The sequence below is a fragment of the Hemibagrus wyckioides genome, linkage group LG03 (assembly GCF_019097595.1).
Source record: "Hemibagrus wyckioides isolate EC202008001 linkage group LG03, SWU_Hwy_1.0, whole genome shotgun sequence".
Lineage (NCBI taxonomy): Eukaryota > Metazoa > Chordata > Actinopteri > Siluriformes > Bagridae > Hemibagrus > Hemibagrus wyckioides.
The window spans coordinates 26,328,489-26,350,550 of NC_080712.1; the positions used below are offsets into that span (position 1 = coordinate 26,328,489).

Genomic DNA, 22,062 nt, shown 5'->3' on the forward strand with positions numbered 1-22,062 from the left:
CAGCACCGCGCGCGCCATCCAGCGGTAACTTCACCACCGTGACATCCTCATCCATCATCGTTTACTGATGCTAGCGACTTAGCATCATTTCCATACACAGTCTTTCTTTAACAGACATGTAAAATAAACTATAATAAATGAGTCCACAAAATTTGCTTATTTTTAAAGGTTAAGGATTATAGTTTTTATTCTGAATGGAAAATCCTACAAGAGTCAAGATAATGAATCCTCACAATATATATAACGTCCACAAATATTTTCTAATCATCTTTAAACAAACAAGACATCTATATATATATAAAAATACTAAAAACAGCAAACTCAGAGGTCCAGTGGTTGAGATGCTGAGACACAATGAGGATAAAGAAAACCTGACAGAACTGTTAAAGCTACTTCCCTGTTTACTGTTCAACTTTATTTTCCATATAGTTTTGTGGTAGCTCTAGACCAGTAACAAATAACAGAAAATGACATATGTGAATAAATAAGTGGAGAAGACAGAAAGCATCTAAACTGGTGTCCTGCATGATACAATCAAGAAATTATTATTGCTATGCACTTTGGCATGTATCAAAATAGTGACCAGGCCAAGCTGACCTTGATTTTGGAACAAGACGATAAAGCTGTCAGTTCGTCAACAACCATATGTTGTAACCTTACATCCTTTCAGTTATGTCAAACAGACAATATTATGTAGTGTGTCTTTTCAGGAGCATGCTGTTAATTACATTTACACAGAGTGTCTGGAACCAGAACATCTAACATTGTTATTAAAATACTAACCGCGTTCAAAATGACCTTGATTTTGTAACAAATTGGCAAGAGGAAAATATTTGAGAATATCTGGATGTGATCAGACTGTCAGGAAATCTCAGAAGGTTAGTTATTCAAAACAGTATTGTGTGAAATTTGTGTTAATTTGAATGAACTGATTCATTTATATGTTGCTCAAATAAAATACTCTGCCAAATATGTGACATAAAAAAAAAGTCTGACCAGCTATCAGGAAACCGAGGCTGAGATGGTCAAGCTGGTAGACTCTTTTGGCACTTGGTAAATGCGACTGATGCTACATTGTGAAGTTATTTTTAAGAATAGCAAGAAAGGAAATCAATTCATACAAGTATTAAGAAAAGAGAAAACTTAACATCTTACCAGATGCATCAGCCCAGCCTCTGTCATGGTAGCCGGTCAGATCAAGCTCAATTTTTTAGCAACTTAAGTGTGACTATCTGTTCTTTCCATAAAACGGAGTTCATTTATTGTCCGCAGTATGTCGCAATTTCTCCTAGGAAACTGTTCATCGCACACTCACCACGTTCGAATCATAAAGCTGTCCTAATGTTCATAAAACAAGGTTAGCTGCAGAACACGCAGTCATTTCCCTCTGACCTCTTTGACGATGATGTAGACTATCTTGTTCTCTAAGAGATAAGATGACATCCTTGAGATGCGGGCAACTTCACGGTAATAAACAATAAATATTATGAAACCTAATTTGTTTGACACAAACAACAACAACCAATTTATGAAGAACATTAAGGATAGAGGGAAAGGATCTACTCAGGGTGCTCTAAGTCCAGTCTGTGATGTTCCTACTTATATCTGAGAACTAGGCGATGATCACTTCACAGGTAAAAAAAAAAAAGTGTAAAATGGATGGAAAGGACGAATTGAGATGAGGACAAATCAGTTTCTTCCTTTTTCTTTACTAATCTAGGCTGTCCGAGTCTATCAGCCTCTATTGTCTACCTCACTGTCAAGGGTATGAATAAATTCAGAATCAATTCAGAAAAAAGAAACCTCTTTATGTGAGATAAAATAACAGTCACAAATTCCCTCTAACAGATTGACTCTCTTCTCCAACCTGAGTGAGAATCAAATTTGAAAATACTTTGAAGGAACAAGGCTTACATAATACACCATACAACATGCACAGTGAGGGAAAAAAAGATGAGAGCTCTCAGCCCAGCAGCCCATATGCGTTATGTGAGCTGTTCTCCACAGCTATCTTTCTGTAACCCGTCTATCTGTAGCTGGCACTTTTGATGAGGAAAGCTGGACAACCACATGGTAGTGTGAGGTCCCTTTGTGACTGAGGAACTCATCATTTTTGCAGTGTTTTCAGAGCAGTAGGTCTTCATGCGGTACATGTTGGCTTTGCTCTCACAGCAGCCCATGGAGCTTAGCAGAATGCAGGTGTCTTTCCTGAAGGCCTTGGTGAAGATGGCATAGAGGAACGGGTTGGCACAGGAGTTGATCGGATAGAAGAGCACCAGCAGGATCTTGGAGTTGGTGACTGTAATGAGGGGCACCTTAAAGGCAGCCGAGATGGCAAAGAAAGAGATTGGTGCCATGCAAAGAAAGTCCGTAAAGATAAGCACGGCCATTCGTTTGGCTATTTTGGCATCGGCAGCACGCCCAGGCACTTCGGGGTGGCGCACAACCATGTAGATCCGCATATAGCAACCACAAATAACTAGAAAAGCCACAACATTGAAAAGCAGCAGAAGAATAACATAAGCCTGGGCTAGAGGTGTTTCAATGTCCATGGGAAGACACATGCTGACCTTGCTGTAACTGCTTATGCCAACGATTGGAAGTAGTGCCATGCCCAGGCAGAGCAGCCAGCCTGCAGCCATTATTGCAGCAGCATGGGGCAGAGCAAGTCGGCGCTCCAGCTGCATGGCATGGGTGATGGTGTACCAACGTTCTATGGTGATCGTAGACAGTGTGTAGATGGACAGTTCTCCGCCAAAGACAGAAAGGAAACCTGCAATGTTACAGCCCACTCCTGTCTGCCATTCGATAGCATGCTGGCTATAGTAGCCGCGTGTCCGCAGGTCCACGATGGCAATCATGAGGAGGTACACACCAATGCAGAAGTCGGCAAAGGCCAGGTGACACATGAGGAAGCGTGGCACAGTGAGTTTACAGCGGCTGGCAAATAACACAAGAAGAACTGTCAGGTTGCCAGCAATTGCCAGGATGTTGATGAACCAGATGGCTACACGGAGGAACCCGAACCCAGCAATATCCTCACATGGGTTGAAGGCATCTGCCTCTGGGCTGCACTGGAGGGCTGGTCTGGTTTGACAAAAATCCGGGTACTCAAAGTCCACATTGCCAAAACTGGCTTCAGATAGTGGATCCAGCAGGTCAGGATAGAAAGCCTCTTTTTCAGAGCCCCTAAATATGGAGGTATAAAGAGAAATGTTAAGGGCTTAGTTCAGAATAATCCTTATTTACACACATATTACTACAGAGTTTAATGTATCTTTGCTATAACACTGAGTATGGTTTAAGTAAAGCTTGGTTGCTAAAGAAGCAGACACTATTATGCAGCATGTTTTTGCATCACACAAAGTGCATAAAAAATTCAGGAACCAAAAGGAATATGTTCAGTAAGTATGTCAATCTAAATGTGTTGAGCAAAATCTAAAAAACAATATACAGCAGCTCAGAAAATGCGTGAGAGAGCAAGAGTGAACATTAAGCATATTTAGTTTCACTCTCATTGGTTTCTGACTTTTTGGACACTTTGTAGAATATATCACAGAATATTATCTTTATTGTCATTATACAAGTATAATGAACTTGGTTTGCACCACTCAGTCTTATAGTGAAAGTTCTTAAAGTACATAAAACTAGTGATAAAATATAGGCCTGTGTAGACAAATACGATCGACTTGTAGAGACAAATATTGATTTGTAGTCACCTGTCTACATATAAAGCTAAATTAGCTGCAAATGTTCATCAAACATAGCAAACTTTTTGATGTAATGTTAAGACTAAACAGTTTTTTAAACCTTACGTATCTAACGGACTCTGGTGTTCACAGTATGAAGATCCATTTCTCTGTGCTGAAGACGGAGACTCTCTGTTAAAGGAGACACATAATAAGAAAGTCTGCTCAAGAAAGATCTTCAATCAAGATCAAGATCATCAAACTAGATGAATTTTTTTTTCTTTTTAGAATTTAAGTAGACTTAAACCTGCAACAATAAAAAATCTTCAAGAGAGGATTTCCTGCACCTATTCTACAATTGACTGTGAGCTAATTAGCTGATAATGCTATGTGATAGATGTATTATATATATTTTTTAAATGAATGAGGATTCAACTGTGTATTTTTTTGTCAATGGATCTTTACTTGTTAATTAAGCCCGGATACCTGTGTGTGTCCCAGCTGAGTAAAGCGCAGCAATGGCTCGGGTAGGTGAGATGAGCTTCTCTTAAGCTCTCCAAACTGTTTAAAGGAGGCAATCTCTTTAGCAAAAATGCTGAGCGAGCTACCAGCATCAACACAGACTGCAGGCCATGAGATGGCAACGTCTCCAGAGCAGTGGAGGACACATCTCTAAAATACAATAGAAATCAACCTCTGAATAAATACAACATACAAAATAAAGGGCATAGCATAATTAAACAATATTGTAAATTTATGACAGTTTTGTCGATTGTTGTCAGTGAGTGTGATGTGTTTTCTTGCTTTTGAATACTAAATACTAACACAGGGGGAAGCTGGTATTTATCTGGCTAATACAGGACCTTTAGATGCGAGAAGTTCTGCAGGATGTAACTTACAATACAGCTGGGCCAAAAGCTCCTACAAAAGCATCCCTGTGGATTATTTGGAGCTTGCGGTTATTCTTCAAGGTTCTGTGAAGCAAACAGAAAAGGTTATTTTAGATGATGCTAATCTGCTAATCAAACATTTGCAGGGAGAGTAAAAGAAATGTTAAAAATGGATCAGTACTTACAGTTTATCTATTTTTGTCCCATTGAAGGCATGCTTGTGTATTTCCCTGAAGCCATTGTTATACAGATTCCTATGAAAAGAGAATATACATTTTTTAACCTAACAAGCATATTATGCTCAAATACATAAATACATAATTGTGTGTTGCAATGCAAGTTGCAAGGTTGGACCTCAGAGTTGTTTGTCCAGAACATCCCTCAGATTGAGATCTAAGGAATTTGGAGGTCAACACCTTAAACTCTGTTCCTCAAACTATTCCTGAACAATTTTTACAGTGTGGCAGAGTGCATTATCCTGCTGAAAAAAGCCACTTTTGTTGCTATGAAGGGGTGTACTTGGTCTGCAACATTGGTGAAGTAGGTGGTATGAGTGAAAATAACATCCACATGAATGCCAGAACCTGAGATTTCCCAGCAGAACATTGCCCAGAGTATCACAATGTCTCCATGAGCTTGCTGTCTTCCCATAGTGCATCCCGTTGCCAGCTCTTCTCCAGATAAGTGTCACACATGCATGCAGACAACCACATGATGTAAAAGAACACATCATTCATCACACCCTTCTTCCACTGCTCCTTGGCCCAGTTCTGATGCATCAAATTCTTCTGGTGGTGTTTTGGTGTCAATATGGTCACTCTGACTGATCAGTGGCTATGCAGCCTCATAATGCACTGCATGTCCTTATAGCCAACATTAACTTTTATAGCACTTCTGTGGGATCAGGCCAGATAGGCTAGCCTTCTATCCCTACCAGTTGTCCTTCCTTGGAGCACTTTTGGTAGCTACTAACCATTGCATACCAGGAACACCCCACAAGACCTGCTGTTTTAGAGATGCTCTGGCCCTTCAACTTTAAGAACAGACTTTGCCAATGAGTGCGATTATGTAAAGATATAAAATCATAAACAAACAAATGTCATAAAAACCACACAAGCCCTTGAAGGCTTTAATAACCAGGGCACAAATGAACAACTATAAGCTTACATTGTTGTGTCTTCAGTTGTCATTCCAATGAAGGCATTTGATGGGATTGACTGCAAGTGGAGATTGTCACAGATATCGCTAAAAAGAAACAGAGACAGTAATCTAATTTAAAAAAGGGTAATCTCACTATCCCGGGTGTTTGTACTCTGCTGTGTGGTTCATCATCCATAACATTGTAAAGCCCTAGACTATACAATATAAGACTGAATGATCTAGGCTCTCTCTCTCTCTCTCTCTCTCTCTCTCTCTCTCTCACACACACATACACACACACACTCTCTCTCTCTGTTCTTCTGCTTTAATTTGTTTGACAAAACTTATTAAATTTACCTCAAAAACTTAGCCCAGGATTTATTTTTTTTAACATATTTTAGTGTAATTCACTTAATCCCATAATAATAATTATTACTTCATGGGTTAAACAATCAAAACAGGTAAATGCATTACAATATAGATCTAGCAATTTCCATTAACTTCTCCTGTTTAACCTGTCAACCCTTTAGACCACACAGAACTCACAGCATGAAATCTGCTTCAAGAGACACGATGGCTGACAAGTCGGGAAACACAACTATCCCGGTGTTGGAGATGCTCCTGTGAAAGAGAAAAAGCAATCAGCATTGTGTCGCCAAAAACAATCTGCTATCACAGCTCAGATAACAGGCTTAACTTCAACATACAGTCCTTCTTGTCCTTCATAATAATGGCTTTTGTTCAGTTGGGACCTCTTTGTATGTTAAAGAAACTGTAAGCAGTGTGGATCTTGCTCACTTGTGCCAGATGTACACCGGATATAAAAAGTCTACATACTCCTGTTAAAATGACAGGTTTTTGTGATGTAAAAAAATAAAATCATAATAAATCATGACAGAACATTTTCCATCTTTATTGTGAATTTGTAACCTATATATTAAAATGAAAAACAATAAGAATGATATTACGAAGAAAAAAAAATACAAAAACCTGGTTGCATAACTTTGCACACCCCTAAACTAGTACTTAGTTGAAGCACCATTAGATTCAGTGTTTGTAGGTAAAAGTCTATAAGTTTGGCCAATTTTGACATTCTTCCTTGCAAAAGAATTCTCTTAAACACTCCAGGTCATGCCAAAAATGTTTGATTGGTGAAGCTATTTCTTTGTTCGTTTGAAGGTGTGCTTCAGGTCATTTTCATGCTAAAAGGTGACGTTCCTCTTCATCTTAACTGTCTTAGCAGAAGCCGTAAGGTTTTACACCAAAATTGACTGGTATTCTGATCTATTTATTATTTCCTCCACCCTGATTAAAGCCCCTGTACCAGCTGAAAAAAAGCAGCCCCAAAGCATGATGCTGCCACCACCATGGTAATCTTTGTTGCTGTGATTTAGTATTATGGGCAAAGAGTTTAGGTGTATTTATTTGCAAACTCTAGCCAGGCTTGGATGTTTTGTTTTGTTTTGTTTTTTTGCTTAAAAAATGCTTCCATCTTGCCAATCTCTTCTTGCCAACCTCCAGCACAGATATGAACACTTCGGAAGATTGCTGTCCCATTACTTGCCAGTAATTTCTGCAATTCTTTTAATGTTGCTGTAGGCTTCTTGGCAGCCTCCCTGACCAGTTTTCTCCTGGTCATTCCTGGGATGTCACTGTTGTGTCACATCTGTTGTGTCATATCAATTTTCTTTTGTAAAAATTACAATAGTGTGTAATAATTTGATATTTTTCAACAATGAGATCCCGTAAGATCCCGTGATTTGTAAGCTCTTTGTGGGCCATGGCTTTTCTAGTTGGACGTTATCAAGAAGATGTCAGAAATGTCCTATAGGTACAGCTATAGGATAAGGGTTTAACTTATCAGTAAGAGTGAACTCTTTTGCCTCTTCAATGGCTCCTTGACAGCTTTTCCCCAAAACCAGCTGGAAGTTGTTGATCTTTGCATAGCTATTGCTGATATTGATTTAAAAAAAAAATAAAACAAAACATAATATAATATTGTAGAACTCACAGCATTGGGGTTGGCTTCAAGAGACATGATGGCTGTCAACACCACATTGTGGTTTTTTTAAAATTTATTTTATTAAAAGTAAAATCGTCATGACAAGCAGCTTGGTTATATAAAAAGTTGTGTAATTCCCACTTCACAGCTGCAGCCCCCAGTTCATTCTGTTTAAGTTACTGCTTACAGTGAATCTAGTGTTTCACATATTTCCCCCATGACCTTGTGGGTTTCCTCCAGTTTCTTCCTACCTCTGAAAAATTTGCAGTTGGTGGACTGATGACTGTAAATGGACTCTAGGCGTGTTCATGGTGTCCAGTGATAGACTGGAATCCCAGTATTCCTGCCTCATTCTCAGTCTTTAAGGGATAGATACTTGATCCACTGCAGCAACTGAAGATGAATGAATGAAGGAATGAATGAAACCAGCAAGCCAATGCTGCATTGCTGAATATAACAAGCCAACAACATTGGCATTAATATTATTATAACAGCAGAATACCAAATGCGGTTCCAGTAACTGGACAATCTTTTTCCAGTCTTCATCTGTCCAGTTTCTGTCAGTCTGTGCTCAAGATGGCATTAGTTTCTTGTTCTTGGCTAACCTGATGTAATCTTCTGTTGTTGTAGCTCATCCATCTCATGAATTTGATGTGTTGTACATTATGAGATGCTTTTCTGCTCACCACAATTATAAAAAGTTATTATTTGAGTTACTATAAACTTCCTGTCAGCTCAGACCAGTCTGATCCTTCCCCTCTGATCTCTTCCATCAACAAGGTGTTTCACCATGCTGTGTAAATTCTAGAGATTGTTTTGTTTGAAAATTTCAGCAGATCAGCAGTTTCTGAAATACTCAAACCTGGCCATCTGGCACCAACATAGAGATTTCACAGAAATTTCTTCACTATTATTATTTGATGTGAACATCACCTGAAGATATTGACCTGGATCTGCATGATTTGTTGCATTGTGCCTTTAGCACCATGCTGAGCATTACATAGAACAGGTGAAAGCAGCAGACCTCAAACATATGGAAAAAACTTGATACTCACAGGTATCTCAGCTTGGGGAGATTGTTAAAGGCCCGCTGGTGGATATGAACCAGACTCCGTGTGTTTTGGATGGATCTGTGAATTAATCATAGATGACAATCCAGCAATAATTTCATGAAGAAATATGAATAACAGCGTATCCAAGTATCAAACAATGAAACTACTGTTACATCAAAAGACATGACCTTTAAGCATTAATGTCTAAAAATATATAGTATAATACGATCAGAAGGTAATTTTGTTTTAAATGGAAAAGACTGGAATGAAAACTAAACATCATAAATGAAATAGAAATGCTGATATTCCTAACAATTTCCAAAAGTTTGAGCAATATACAAATCATGGTATTGCTTCCTCTGGTTATACATGTAGTGCAGTATTAGAGGATTGTTTTTTTCTGATAATATGATAACATGAACACTTACATTTCTGAGAGATTGAAGAGGTTGTTGAAGGCCTGGGTCTCTATGGTTTCCAGTGTGACACTTTGAGCAATTTCTCTAAAATCATACAAAAAAAAAAACAACAACCAAAAAAACATGGAAAATAGTGTATTTTTACATCACTCTTCATCCCCCATGTCATCTGAGGACCCTGTTTCTGATTCTGATCATCTTCCATTCTCAAAGTGTCCAAAGCCTGTTACTAGCTTTTATGTGCTGTAATTTCTTAAACCTTGATCCTAGCTTCTTGGGTTGGATTTGCATCTGTTTGTGAAGGTTGTGCCTGGAGTAGCTTATTTCTTAAATTCATGTTTCTATTCAATCACAGATCATCTTTAAGATCATTATAATCTTCTGTTAAAAGATATAGAGTATGTATCTTTTTGTATCTTTATACAGTTTCAGGCATTCAACAGCAAAATGAGTTGATTTGAGGAGATATGAAGTAAATTCACATTTATTCAGAAAACCTGCACAGGATTAAATTTTGCCCTCTAGGTCAGAGCAAGAGGCTGCGTCCCAGATGACATACCACACACTATGCACTTACTCACTTACATTATCTACAATTCTGTCTATGAATTTTAGAATGGTAGTATAGTCTCAAACGTTTTTATTTAAAAAAACATTTGTAAGACGTCTTGTCCACCAGAGTATTGTCCACCATCTTGAAATTTTGATCTCATCCAGTGTCAGTGTTTTGTAGCTCCGCCCCTCTTCTTTGAAATATCCAAAATTCCACACTTCGTTTTTTTCGGGTGAGTAAGTGCATCATCCAGTTAGTGCACTACTTCTTGTTGGAATTTTCACTCTGTACACACTACTGACACTATATATAAATACCAAAAAGCTGTAGAAGAGTGTATAAGTGTGCAATATGGGACATACCTGATGTTTCTTTTCTAGTGATGTTCTAATGCCTTCCTCTCTAAGATGCTTTTCTGCTCACCATGGTTCTAAAGCATGATTATTTGAATTACTATAGACTTCCTGTCAGCTCAAAGCAATCTGGACATTCTCATTTTCAACTGTTGATCGTCTGCTCACAGGATGTTTTTTGTTTTTTGCACCATTTTCTGCAAACTCTAGAAACTGTTGTGTGTGAAAATCCCAGGAGGTCCGCAGTTTCAGAATTATTCAGATCAGCCTTTCTGGAACCAACAACCATGCCACAGTCGAAGCCATAGAGGTCACACATTTTTTCTTCATTCTTATGTCTGATGTGATCTTTAACTGAAGGCCTTGACCTATCTTTGCATAATTTTTTGCATTGCTGATGTGTTCACATAATACTAGATTTTTTATTTATTTATTTTTTTTTTAAATATATCTTTTTTTATGTTACATCATATTACATTTCACAGCAAAAATAATGATCCTACTTCCTTCTCCATCCTGTATTTCATATACCCAATGTTGTTTTCAGGCTTAAAAGCAAGTGTTTGTATTTAACACCAGTGGTGTTGACACTAGCAAAACAAACTTTTCTGGACACATCTACTCAAAAAACTGCCAACCTCAAGGAATGAACTACATAAACATCATTTGCATAATTTCTTCCAGAAAATCTACTTAAGCAGGCGTGTGAATGATCTCTGGCAATATTGTGTAAATCAATATTGACAAAATCTTTTTAAGTAATTGACATTCTGTGAACAGCAGAACAGCTGTATTTATTCATTCAGGCATTCAGATTTAATGGCAGAAGCAAATTTGAAGCAGAAAAATCTGGAAATCAAGATGTTTTGCAGACATCTACATTGGTTTGATCAATGGTAAAAGACACTTACATTCTTTTGACACCTCGCAGTCCATCAAAGCTGAAACTGGGAATCGTCCTCCAGTGGATATAATTCAGAACACTGAAAGAAAATGATATAAATTGTTATTAATAAGGGACAATTAAGGGTAAAACTTTACAATAATCATGCACCTGAACTAATATTCACTTAAGCATTAACTAATAATTAGTTATGGCATGGCATGGCGCAAACTAATGAAGAGTTAACCTTAACTACAACAAGAGTCTTATGAATTCATGCAGGAATAATGACCACCTTAAGTGCATGTTAGTACATGTTTGTTAATGTATTAATTAACCTTTTTTACTAGGACACTGGTGGTCTTTATCATCGGGAATAGAGACAATTTCAATTAGTATAAATAAATAAAATTGTATTGAATTGAATTACAGGCCTGACAGAGCAGTAAAGATATACAGCTACTGGTAATGAATATGGACTAAACTAAATTAAACACATATCAACTAATAAGGTTTTGTAATCAGCTTGTCAGAATTTTAGTTGTCTGGTTACTCATGCAGATATGAGACAGAGAAGCAAAATACTTATTATCTATAAACTGCACTGTTCTGTAGTGATGTTAGTTGTGTTGTCATAGGACTTAAAGTCTATGTAAGCTTAATTATAACAACGTATCTATTATTTTGACATTACTCAGTTCTTTTCCACATAATTTCCTAATCTGCAGTAAGCCTTGTGTCTATGTACTCAATGTCTTTATGATGTTACCTGCCTGTCACATCTATACCACACAGTACCATCAGTTATTCATTTTTTTCTCCATCGCCTTTATGCACTTTCTTGTACAACACTGTAAAGTCAATTAACAGTTCAAGTTCCTTTCTTTCACACACTGTTTTATAAACTAGCCTCAAGGAAGTCTGAGTCAGCAAAGGATCCTTTTACCCTTTTATCATCCAACTCGATAAAAGCAAATCCAACAAGGTCTTCAGTCTCACTAACACAGATAGTACTGTTAATGTTTATATGCTGTTTGATATAGACGTTCCTGTGTCAGACATTTGTGTTTCGGTCAACCTTAGACAAACACATTCCAAACAACATCCCAAATAGCTTACACAAAACAACATGAAACCAAAGGCATTAACAGTAAACAGCAAGAAATTAACTGCTTTATAAAATCTCCCTAGCATTCATGTATTGAGTATTTATATCTCACATGAACACGCTTGCTTACTGTATTAGAATAGAGCACGGACCACAAACATAGCATACTAAAGCTGCAATAGCAAAATTTTTACCTGAGCAAAGAAATCAAGTACCCAATACCAAAAGGATACCCTTCATCCATTAATTCATCCAGCCATCGATCCATCCATCCATCCATCAGTTTTCTGTAGTGCTTACCCTATGCAGGGTCAAAGGGAGTACATTCCAAAAAGGCTTAGAGCACAAGGCAGGGGACACCCGGAACAGGGTCCCATGCCATCGCAGGGCACAATCACACACACTCATAAACCAATTTATAATATTATATTGTAATATAAAATTATAACAATACAGACAATTAAGAAATGCCAATCAGCTTACAACACATGACTATGGACTGTATTTGAGAGGAATTGAGAGTACGCAGAGGAAATCCTCCAAAGCATGGTAAGACCATGTTAGCTCTACACAGGGTGGTGTCAGGAATCAAACCTCCAACCCCAACGGTGCTAACCACTAGGTAAACATACTAACCACAACGAAAATGTGCTAACCACTAAGCAAATGTGATGTGATACAACGGCAAACAAAATTATATTCATAAATGGTTTTCATCACATGAAAAAAAATATAAAATTATATTAATTATAAATTATATCAATTTATTTTGGTTTTGGGGGGAATCTATCAGATAAGCTAACATACATAACTGAATAAAACCCTTCTCCTGTATGTGATTCTCTGAATGTTCTCTCCATTTTTGCATGGATTTCCTCTGGCCTGAATTACACAATAAATTGCCTCTAGACGTGAGTGTGTGACGAGGGTGTTGCCTGATGCCTTGCGATAGACTGATATCCTGTTCAGGGTTTATTTGCATCTGGCACTCTGTGTTTCAGGGATAGCCTGTGGACCCACCATGATCCTGACCAGGATACAGCTGTTGCCGAAGATGAATAAGTGAATGAACTCCATTTGAGGGAAACTTGTCTCTATGCATAATGAATATCAGCACTTTTCATTTAAATAAAGACCTGTAAAGTTAACTGATCATGTTGCATAATGTCACCTGTTCCACATTATGCATGTTTGTTTCGCACCCTTTTAGGCCCCTTGGTTTCAATTCCTCTTTGCGTAGGTTTGTGGCGTTACTAAGCTGTTTGTTATTTGCTGTAGTTTTTCAGATTTTTTGGAGCTTGTTATTCCAACTGTGATCCTGATTAGCTCTGATATTTTTGTGATTTTCCCTGTTGACCTTTGCATGTTTGACTAGTGTTTTTGCCTGTCAATTTGGATTATCTAGCATGATTGTATGTTCCAATACTGTTGCATATCCCCATTTTTGTAACTGTCCCAGTACTTTTACATATCTGAGTTTTTGTAACTGCCTCAATATTTCTGCATATCCCAGTTTTTGACTGTCCCAATACTTTGCATAATTGTGTTTTTGTGCCTATCCCAATACTTTTGCATTTGCCTGTTTTGTGACTGTTTTGTTCCCGTCCTGTGATTTTTTTTTTGGTATTAAAAACTCTCTGCATTTGCATCCAGCTTCTTTGAGTCTGCTTGGTGACAGTGACACAGAAGGAGGTCTACTTCTATTTATCTTTAAAGAATACATGCTTATAGGAAACAGTACGAATAAAATGAATTATTAGCAACAATATAAAATGCTATAAAGATGAAAACTAATTTCCACAACAGCATGTGGTGCTGATAGCATTTTAGGTAACTCTTGATTTGGATAGTCTGCTAAAAACACTCTACAACCACTCAACTAATCTATGGACTATCAAGAAACTCTGAGATACTGACAGCAACCAGTCTATACACGTTCTATAGAACAATATAGTTCTATAGTTGTGTTCTTTCATATTAGCTAGACAGTCCAATTTCTAGCTTTTGGTATTTAACAGATCATCTGTTGACTGAAATCAATTTGTCATATCAAAATGTACAATTCACTTCATGTTTATAATCCTATTACATTTTATGACACGTTCATAAAAGATACAGTCGATTATTTAGCATGTTGAGAATCAGTGAATAATATGCTTCATGACAGTCTACAGATGATTTGTATTAGCAGTTGCAGTGGTGGGGTAGTGGTTAAAAAAAATGGAAAAAAACTGATTAAAGAGATGCTGATTAAAAGTAGTGAGTTCATGGATATTGCACTGGTACAACCAAGCTAGATAATCATGTCACTATGATCAGGCTTGCTTGAGTTCTTTTAATGTTATATAATAAAATATTTACAGTATCTATGGAATTAATTTTTGTTAAATTAGTCAGATTTTATATTAAGGTCATGCTTACTTGCCACTTCCACCAGAAATATTACAATGCACAATTTAGCTACCGTAATACTCATATTTTACATACCAGCCTTTAGAAATTAAGATGCATCTCTGTGTATGAGCTATGAAATCTAGTTGTGTTAGCTCACCCTGTTACTGAGAGCATAGCATAATTCAGTTCTGCTGCATGTGGTTCGTCCTTCATGGTGGTTTGCCGACTTTATCCTGTGGCTCTCAGTACACCACAAAGGCTTGCTATCCTGGTCAAAGCCATGTCAGTGAGACGCGCTCCAACTATTTTTGTCCACTTTTGAACTCTGATAAGTCTCCCAGTTGTGTGGCTTGCAATATTTTATGTACAGATGAACTATTGCTCTACTAGTTCTGTTAAACCTCCACATTGTGCTCTTACTTATGGAACATATATAGGCATAAATCCTCCCAACATTGTGTTGGTCATTGTCCAATCCCTGTATATGGACTGTCACATGAACAGAATTTACTCAAGTAAATTTTACATGAGGTAAGAATTGATTTTTGGACCAATCTGACAAATTTCACAAATGTACCTACGTTTGAAAGAATCCAGTAAGTCTAAAACCTGACCAATGCTGCACTGGGAACAAGTACACTCAGACTCGAAACACAAATGTATGAATGATAAATAGTACCACCCACCATACCAGTGCTTATAACCACAATTCTGCCCAGTCTTAGTGGCTTTGTTTCATATTCACTGAAATAACACAGGTTGTTATTTTGCTGTTACTAATTGTTGCAGTGAATGGCTGATAATTAGATGAGTGATTCATGACTGAGGAAGTACTTTTCCAGACTAGACACAGATTCTTTGTCTGCAAATAACAAAGTTGTGGTAAATAACATGGTTGTGCTAAATTGTTTGACATTGACTGACACATGGTTACTAAATGTCCTTTAATTTACTTCTGTACTTTTTCTTAAACTCAAAACTCTGAAGATGCTCATACTCAAGTTCCTTTTAATACACTTAACACTGCTTGACATTATAGTACATAGTTATGGAAGTGGAATGATTTATAATCACATTAGTGTTAACCAGAACCACATGAGGATGGAATCCTTTTCAGTTCTTCTGAAGGTTTCATCATCCTCTCAATTCAGAGTTTGTCCTGAATTTATGTATCCAGACTTCACTAAAGCTACTCTGTGGCATTGTTACAATTCTGTTACAAGAGCAATAAAATTGTATAAGGAATCATATTGAATTGAATCATTTGCAATAGCAGCTAACAACAGATAAAGGACACATTGTTAAGAACTTTATGAGGTGAAATTCTAGGTTTTATGATTTGTCATTAGCTAAAATAACCCTTTAAACTGTCCACTTGCAGTACATGTGAATGATAATCACTGTGGTCCTTTATACATTTTTTCTTACTATAGTATACAAACAAAATACATTCATACAACACTAGACACCTTTGGAGTTGTAATTAACTTTATACAGTGGTAATAAATGGTTATAATAATTCGCTTCATATTATAAATGCCTAATAAATTAAGCTCTACACTTCTCCTAGTAGATGCTTGTGTGAGTTGTGTATGGGTTGCGTGGTGGTGCAGTAGGTCACTCTGCCACCTCACAGCTCCAGAGTCCTAGGTTTGAGGCTGAGTTTTTGTGTGACTGTATATGTGGAGTTTCATATCTTCTCCCATGTACATATGGGTTTCCTCTGGGTTCTCTGGATTTTCCCCACTGTCCAAAAAACTTGACAAACTTGCCCCTAGGTATGATTGTAAGTATTTACTTTTAGAAGAAATTGTTGTCTATAGAACCTAAAAAGGTGCGATCATGTGCTTGATATATGGAACCTCAAAACATTTCTTTAAATCCAACAATTTTGGGGAAAAAAACAACTGTGTTGATGGTTCTTTTAAGAATCATTTAAATGGTTCTAAATGTTGTTATTATTATAGTTCTTATAAAATACAGCAAATTCAAACACAGTATAAATTTATTGCAACAAAAAAAATATTGTGTTAGGAGAAATTTGTACCATAGTATAGATAACAGCAAAAATCCTTATATTTAAGTGTTTCTATCATTTTAGTTGTAATTATTTCACAAACTTTATATACTATTCTTAAATATATAATTCATAAACATCTTGCAGCATTATCTACTTATAGATACAATTTCAAGAGGTAATGGCCCTGATTACACCTTTCTTTGAATTATAAATGTAAAATAAAAAGGTTCATTGCTCTCCAAAAGTACTACATAGAACCTTTTTTTGGGGGGTGGGGAGTTGGGGTTATTGGCCAAGTACAGAACCACAGAACTATATAGAATTCCAAGGAGTTTATATGAATGTTCTCTGTGATGGACTGGTGTCCCATTAAGCTTCTCTCACAACCCATTTGGGGTCATGGTTAGTTAGTTACATCTGTAAAGTAAACTCTCAATCTGAAGTCTCAGACCAGACCAGCCATTACTAAAGTGGAAGAATCCTGAATCCTTCCTGAATTAATTCACTTCTATACCATCAATATGACACCACGGCAATATATACTAATCAACTGTTAAATAGCGAAGTAAAAAAGAAATTAGGTGACAGTATTTCACACCTCACAAGGAATAGTCAATTTTATAACAGTCCGCCTTGAAAATGCATTTGTATGGATGTCTGCGACCAAATCGATTTCTTCTGCTCTGTCAGCGTTGTGAGTTAAAATATATATAATTTATTTAGTTTGTGCAGTTTGCTGCCTCTGACTACTCCAATTATGCAAATAAATATAAATACTCTTATCATAAATATACACTACTGGAAGCAGCACAACCAAGAGAAAAGCTATGAAATGCAGAGAGTAGACTACTGGGAATAATTTAATACACATTCATGGAAAAATATATTAAATATATTAAAATGCAAGTCAGTGATTCAGATCACTGCTGTTTAGGCCAGCCCTGACGGCCCACCACTGGTTAGATATATTCAGTGTATATGACATGAAACACTACTAACAACACAATTAGTTACAACTAACTAATTACTGAGTTACCATTCTGTACTGTTTACATACATTATTCTGTCCCCAGGTTGCTAGAAACTTGGAAATAAGGATGTGATACATGAGTCTTCATATGTGTCATAATCAGTCACCTTTTAATGCCACGAAGGTGTCCTCATGTATAAGGAGAACTCTTTAGACATTGCTACCTACTCACTCAAAGAGCTCTCACTGCTATTCATTTCTCCTGGTAAGTCTGGCAAACACTCACTCCCAGACATCTACACTTTATCAAAACCATGTGGTGAAATATGTTATTATCTAATGAGACCAAGCTAGACCTTTTTACTGTGGCTGAAAGTGCAAAACAAAAATAATCTGAAAACAAAATAACAAATCCACAAATCCTTCTGAATTCTCACAATACTCACATACTCACAACTGTACAATTAGGTTATATATAGATAAAAATTTGCTATTTTTTTTACATATACTGCATGATCATAAAAAGAGGGAAGAAGAGTTACACTACATTTTACCCACCAATAGATAATACAACTGCTCTTGACTATATAATACACATACCATGCATATTTCCTGATGGAAAGAGATGTGCTATACTAGCAAACACACACAACACAAATGTGCACACTCAGAAGTGCGCAAACTTTTTTTGTTTTCAGCTACAAAGGTTTTTGTATCCCCTTCATTCATTTCTAGATTCTCCCTTTACTGAGCTTGGATAACTGGATGGGAAGCAAGTCCATCACAGAGTACCATTCAGAAAAACTCATATTCATTCACACCTAGGTGCCAATATGGCTTTGGGAGACATGAGGAAACCTAAGAACATGGAGGAAACCTATATAGCTCTGGAAACCCCTCTGCATCATGGCACCAACCCCCTTGAATTAAACAATCAATATAATTCTTCCATTGTTGCAGATCTGTCTTTAAAACTATATTAACCAGTCACTTTGCACATGAGCTCTGTGACCAGTGACAGTATAGATGCAATATGGCTGGCATCATAAAGCAAAATTCAAGGCTGTGAGCATTGATGACGAAATGAATCTGAGTGAGCTCTTTGCTAAATTCCTCCATTTTAACACGTCCTCATTTTCATGTGTCAATGATTTGTCTGATGCCCTTGACTGACTGTTATCAAAACTCAAGGTTTTGGGTGTATCAGAGAGAGGAGATGATTTAAAGTTTCAAGGACATGAAGCACACACATTCCTCACTCACCCCAGGCACTACCTTTCTTACATCACTAACAAGCTAAATCCTGAAGCCAGCCAGAGATATATTCAGTTTTGGCAAAACAACTTGACCTCTCTCCTCCAGATACTTTTTTTTTTTTTTTTTACACGTGTCCACAACTCCCTTACTGGTCCTCCACAAAAGGAGAAGAAGCAAGCAATATATAAAGAAACACACACATATGAGGCCTTTTTTAGTAGGAGAGAGTGGCTAGAAATAGAATTTCAAAGCTAGCAAGAACTAAAAGCGACTAGTTCATGCGACTAGTGCCACCTTAAGAAGGTGTGCAAGGAGGGTTATGGATTACAGATCTATCTATCTATCTATCTATCTATCTATCTATCTATCTATCTATCTATCTATCTATCTATCTACATTGTAGTTTCAAGTTGGTTACACTTGTTACCTACCATCTTACACATGTTCACCTACCATCTTAAAAACGTCAGTAAATTGAAGTTGAACTTCCATTTTAGAAAACTTTAAAACTTGTTGAACTTCAGTTCAATATCTAAAATGTATTTATATGGAGATGTTCTGATCTCTCTTTCTTCCTCTCTCTTTCTCTATCTGTACACACACACACACACACACAAAGATTCTATGACTCAGTTGAAGCCACCACAATTTGGCCCTTGTCTAAGGCAGTCAGATTCTCAGATCACTCTCGCCCATTTTTCCTGTTCCAACACATCCACTTTGAGAACTGACTGTTCACTTGCTGCATAACATATCCCACCTCTTGACAGATGCCATTGTAGCGAGATAATCAATACTTTTCTCATCACCTGTCAGTGGATGGCTGATTGGTGTGTATCTGTGTGTATCTGGCCCCCTCCTGTTTGAATTCTCATTCTCATTTCTTGAATTTTTTCTCATTCTTCATAGCACATATTGACTTTCAAATACCTGCTATGATAAATGCAAAATTAAGTTAATGCACCATTTCTGAAATTCTGTTTGTCACATGTGATACATTTATACTGAACTAAACAAAGTTGATCTGCCTAACTACTTATAATTGTTTGACATTATACTATTTTTGAATGATATGGCATGTTAAAATGCAGATGCCAGTTTTCCAGCCTGCAACATGAGCTCCATCTTGTATGATGCTATATTGTGCTGATATGGTATTTTGGCCATAGCTGCATGCTTATTGTTCAGAACATCAGTGAAATAGAAACAATATCAAAGTAGCTTGCATTGAAGCTGAGATACAGCCTGAAGACACACAGCTCCTTTCAAAATGTGATATTGGGATGAATGTGTTCTCACAGCACTAGCACTAGCATGAAAGACTTGTATTAGCATGAAGGACTGTTCAATGCTCATGAGGTTTCACTGTGTTCCTCCTATCTTTTTACTACACACACACACCCGCACACACAAACACCTCAAAAGAAACAGCTCCTTGATGCTCTTTTATTTTAGAACAAAATATTTTAAAATGTCTTTACATTTTCTTTGACCATCTAAGATACAAATATATTTCATTTTAATGGTTTGGCATTTGTGTGAGCCATAACATAGGGAAGATGGGACAGCTTAGAAATGAGAAAGTATTTTGGGCAATCTTGAGCCATATAAATGAGTCAATTGAATTTCCATATAAGATAACGGCCATTTTATTTGTTATTTTAATGGTAGAAGTAAACACATGGATCATGCACCAAAATATTCTGTCCAAGAATATTTCCCTTAGGGAGATGCTACAAGTCGTAACATACCAATCCAATACTGCGTATCAAGAATGCTTACAATGTATCATCATTATTATTATTATTATTATTATTATTATTATTATTATTATTATTATTATTATTATTATTATTATTATTTTTGTTATCTGAACTATTGCTTTTATGGTATGAACATACAGTATGTGATACTGACATGGTAATTTGAACATTGGTGATACTGAAAAGTGATTATCGTTGATCTTGTCTTGTATTTCCTATTACAAGATAACAATAAATCAAATATAAGCTTTGTAAACCAATCTCTCATTTTAAGTTTAAAATAGTCCTACTTTTTCAGCTTTTAGATTTTTCAAAAGAAGCGAAATTTTCTGCCAACAGACTAAAAAAGTCTGGGTTTGATATTAGTGAAAAAATAGTCTAGAAATACATTTAATAATCTTATATTTGCTTTATTGTGATCATATGACAGTAAATACTAGCTCAATTTGTATGTATTGAGGAAATACATTCAATTTGACTATTATCAAGAAAGATTTAGTTTGTTGTGAGAATGGCTGGATCTGATACTCAGATCTATTTTTAAAATACCTGTATCATGTAAATAATGAAAATATTAGGATTGTTCCTGAGATTTTAATTTGTACTGTTATGACTACATGAGCTGGGATTGTTAACAAGAAGTAATAGTTGTCAGTTTATCTCATTTTATACAACTGAGGGTTAAGGGCTTTGCTCAGGAGCCCAGCAGTGGCAGCTTGGTAAACCTGGGATTCAAACTCACAACCTTCCAATCAGTAGTCTAACACCTTAACCACGAAGCTCACCATCCTTTGTATTGTATATTGCATATACTAAAGCATGTTATAGATAATAGACTGCATTTACATACACGTAACATGTAAAGATGTATGGGTTTTTACTGCAGTGTTGCATGCAACAAAGTTTTGTTCCGAACACTAGATATTTAAGGTAACATTGTCTCCAACATCTGGATTTGTGTTATGACTTGTCAAGTTAAAGTTCTTTCTTTATTTTGAAACGATTACTAACTCCATCCATTGCATATGTGTCATGATTTGACAGCTCGATCTCACTGATGAGACATGTGTATATCTTTATAATATTTGTACTTACAGTCTGCTGAACGCGCCGCGCTGCTTCTGCGCCGTGGCTTCAGTCGCGCTGTTGCAGCTGATGGTTTTACTGGAGCACCGGCACATCTCCGGACAAACAAAACGCAAACAATCACACGGCCACATCATTAGGATGAAGAAGAAAAGCGATGTCCTCATTGTGTATGCTTGTCTTCGGTTTGTATCCTAAATCCCTTTCTTGGTTTAAGTGATGACAGCGGCGGACGCGCGCACTGCACAGTTCAATCAGTTCTTTTCCAGATCTCCTTTCGACCAAAGTGGATCATTAAAGAAAAAAAAGAATAACTGAAGAAGAGTGAGATGTCTTTTGTAACAGTGTACTGTTACAACAGTATTTGAAAAGTGTGTAGAGAAAAAGAGAGAGGCGATGTGATGCGCACTTGGGGATAGTGGGGACAGGAAGTGCTCCGCGCTCCCACTAGTGAGTCGAGTCGAACAGATACAAACCATTTGA

At 36.8% G+C, this 22,062-nt stretch overlaps 1 protein-coding gene across 2 annotated transcripts; it reads right to left on the reverse strand.

Annotated features, from left to right (window-relative positions):
- Window positions 1–88: 88 nt before the first annotated feature.
- On the reverse strand, window positions 89–22,062 carry lhcgr (luteinizing hormone/choriogonadotropin receptor). Of its 2 annotated transcripts, XM_058385697.1 has the most exons (13): window positions 21,589–21,656; window positions 11,010–11,081; window positions 10,108–10,175; window positions 9,202–9,276; window positions 8,777–8,851; window positions 7,973–8,114; window positions 6,266–6,340; window positions 5,747–5,824; window positions 4,765–4,833; window positions 4,589–4,663; window positions 4,176–4,361; window positions 3,816–3,881; window positions 89–3,189 (listed from the first exon to the last, which is right to left on the reverse strand). In XM_058385697.1, exons 6-13 carry the CDS (start codon window positions 8,071–8,073, stop codon window positions 1,986–1,988), a joined length of 1,854 nt encoding a protein of 617 aa, XP_058241680.1. In that variant the 5' UTR covers window positions 8,074–8,114; window positions 8,777–8,851; window positions 9,202–9,276; window positions 10,108–10,175; window positions 11,010–11,081; window positions 21,589–21,656; the 3' UTR covers window positions 89–1,985. The 2 variants fall into 2 exon arrangements, with proteins under 2 accessions (XP_058241680.1, XP_058241679.1); XM_058385696.1 differs by lacking the exons at window positions 7,973–8,114; window positions 10,108–10,175 and having other exon boundaries at window positions 21,589–22,062.

Bases quoted from the DNA above. Each gene is read 5' to 3' on its own strand.
- lhcgr (XM_058385696.1), bottom strand. From the start codon at position 21,746: ATGAGGACATCGCTTTTCTTCTTCATCCTAATGATGTGGCCGTGTGAT. The intron at 8,852-9,201 runs GTAAGTGTTCAT...ATTAATTCACAG, and splicing joins CTCTTCAATCTCTCAGAAAT to ATCCATCCAAAACACACGGA. The intron at 4,664-4,764 runs GTAAGTACTGAT...TTTGCTTCACAG, and splicing joins GGGACAAAAATAGATAAACT to AACCTTGAAGAATAACCGCA.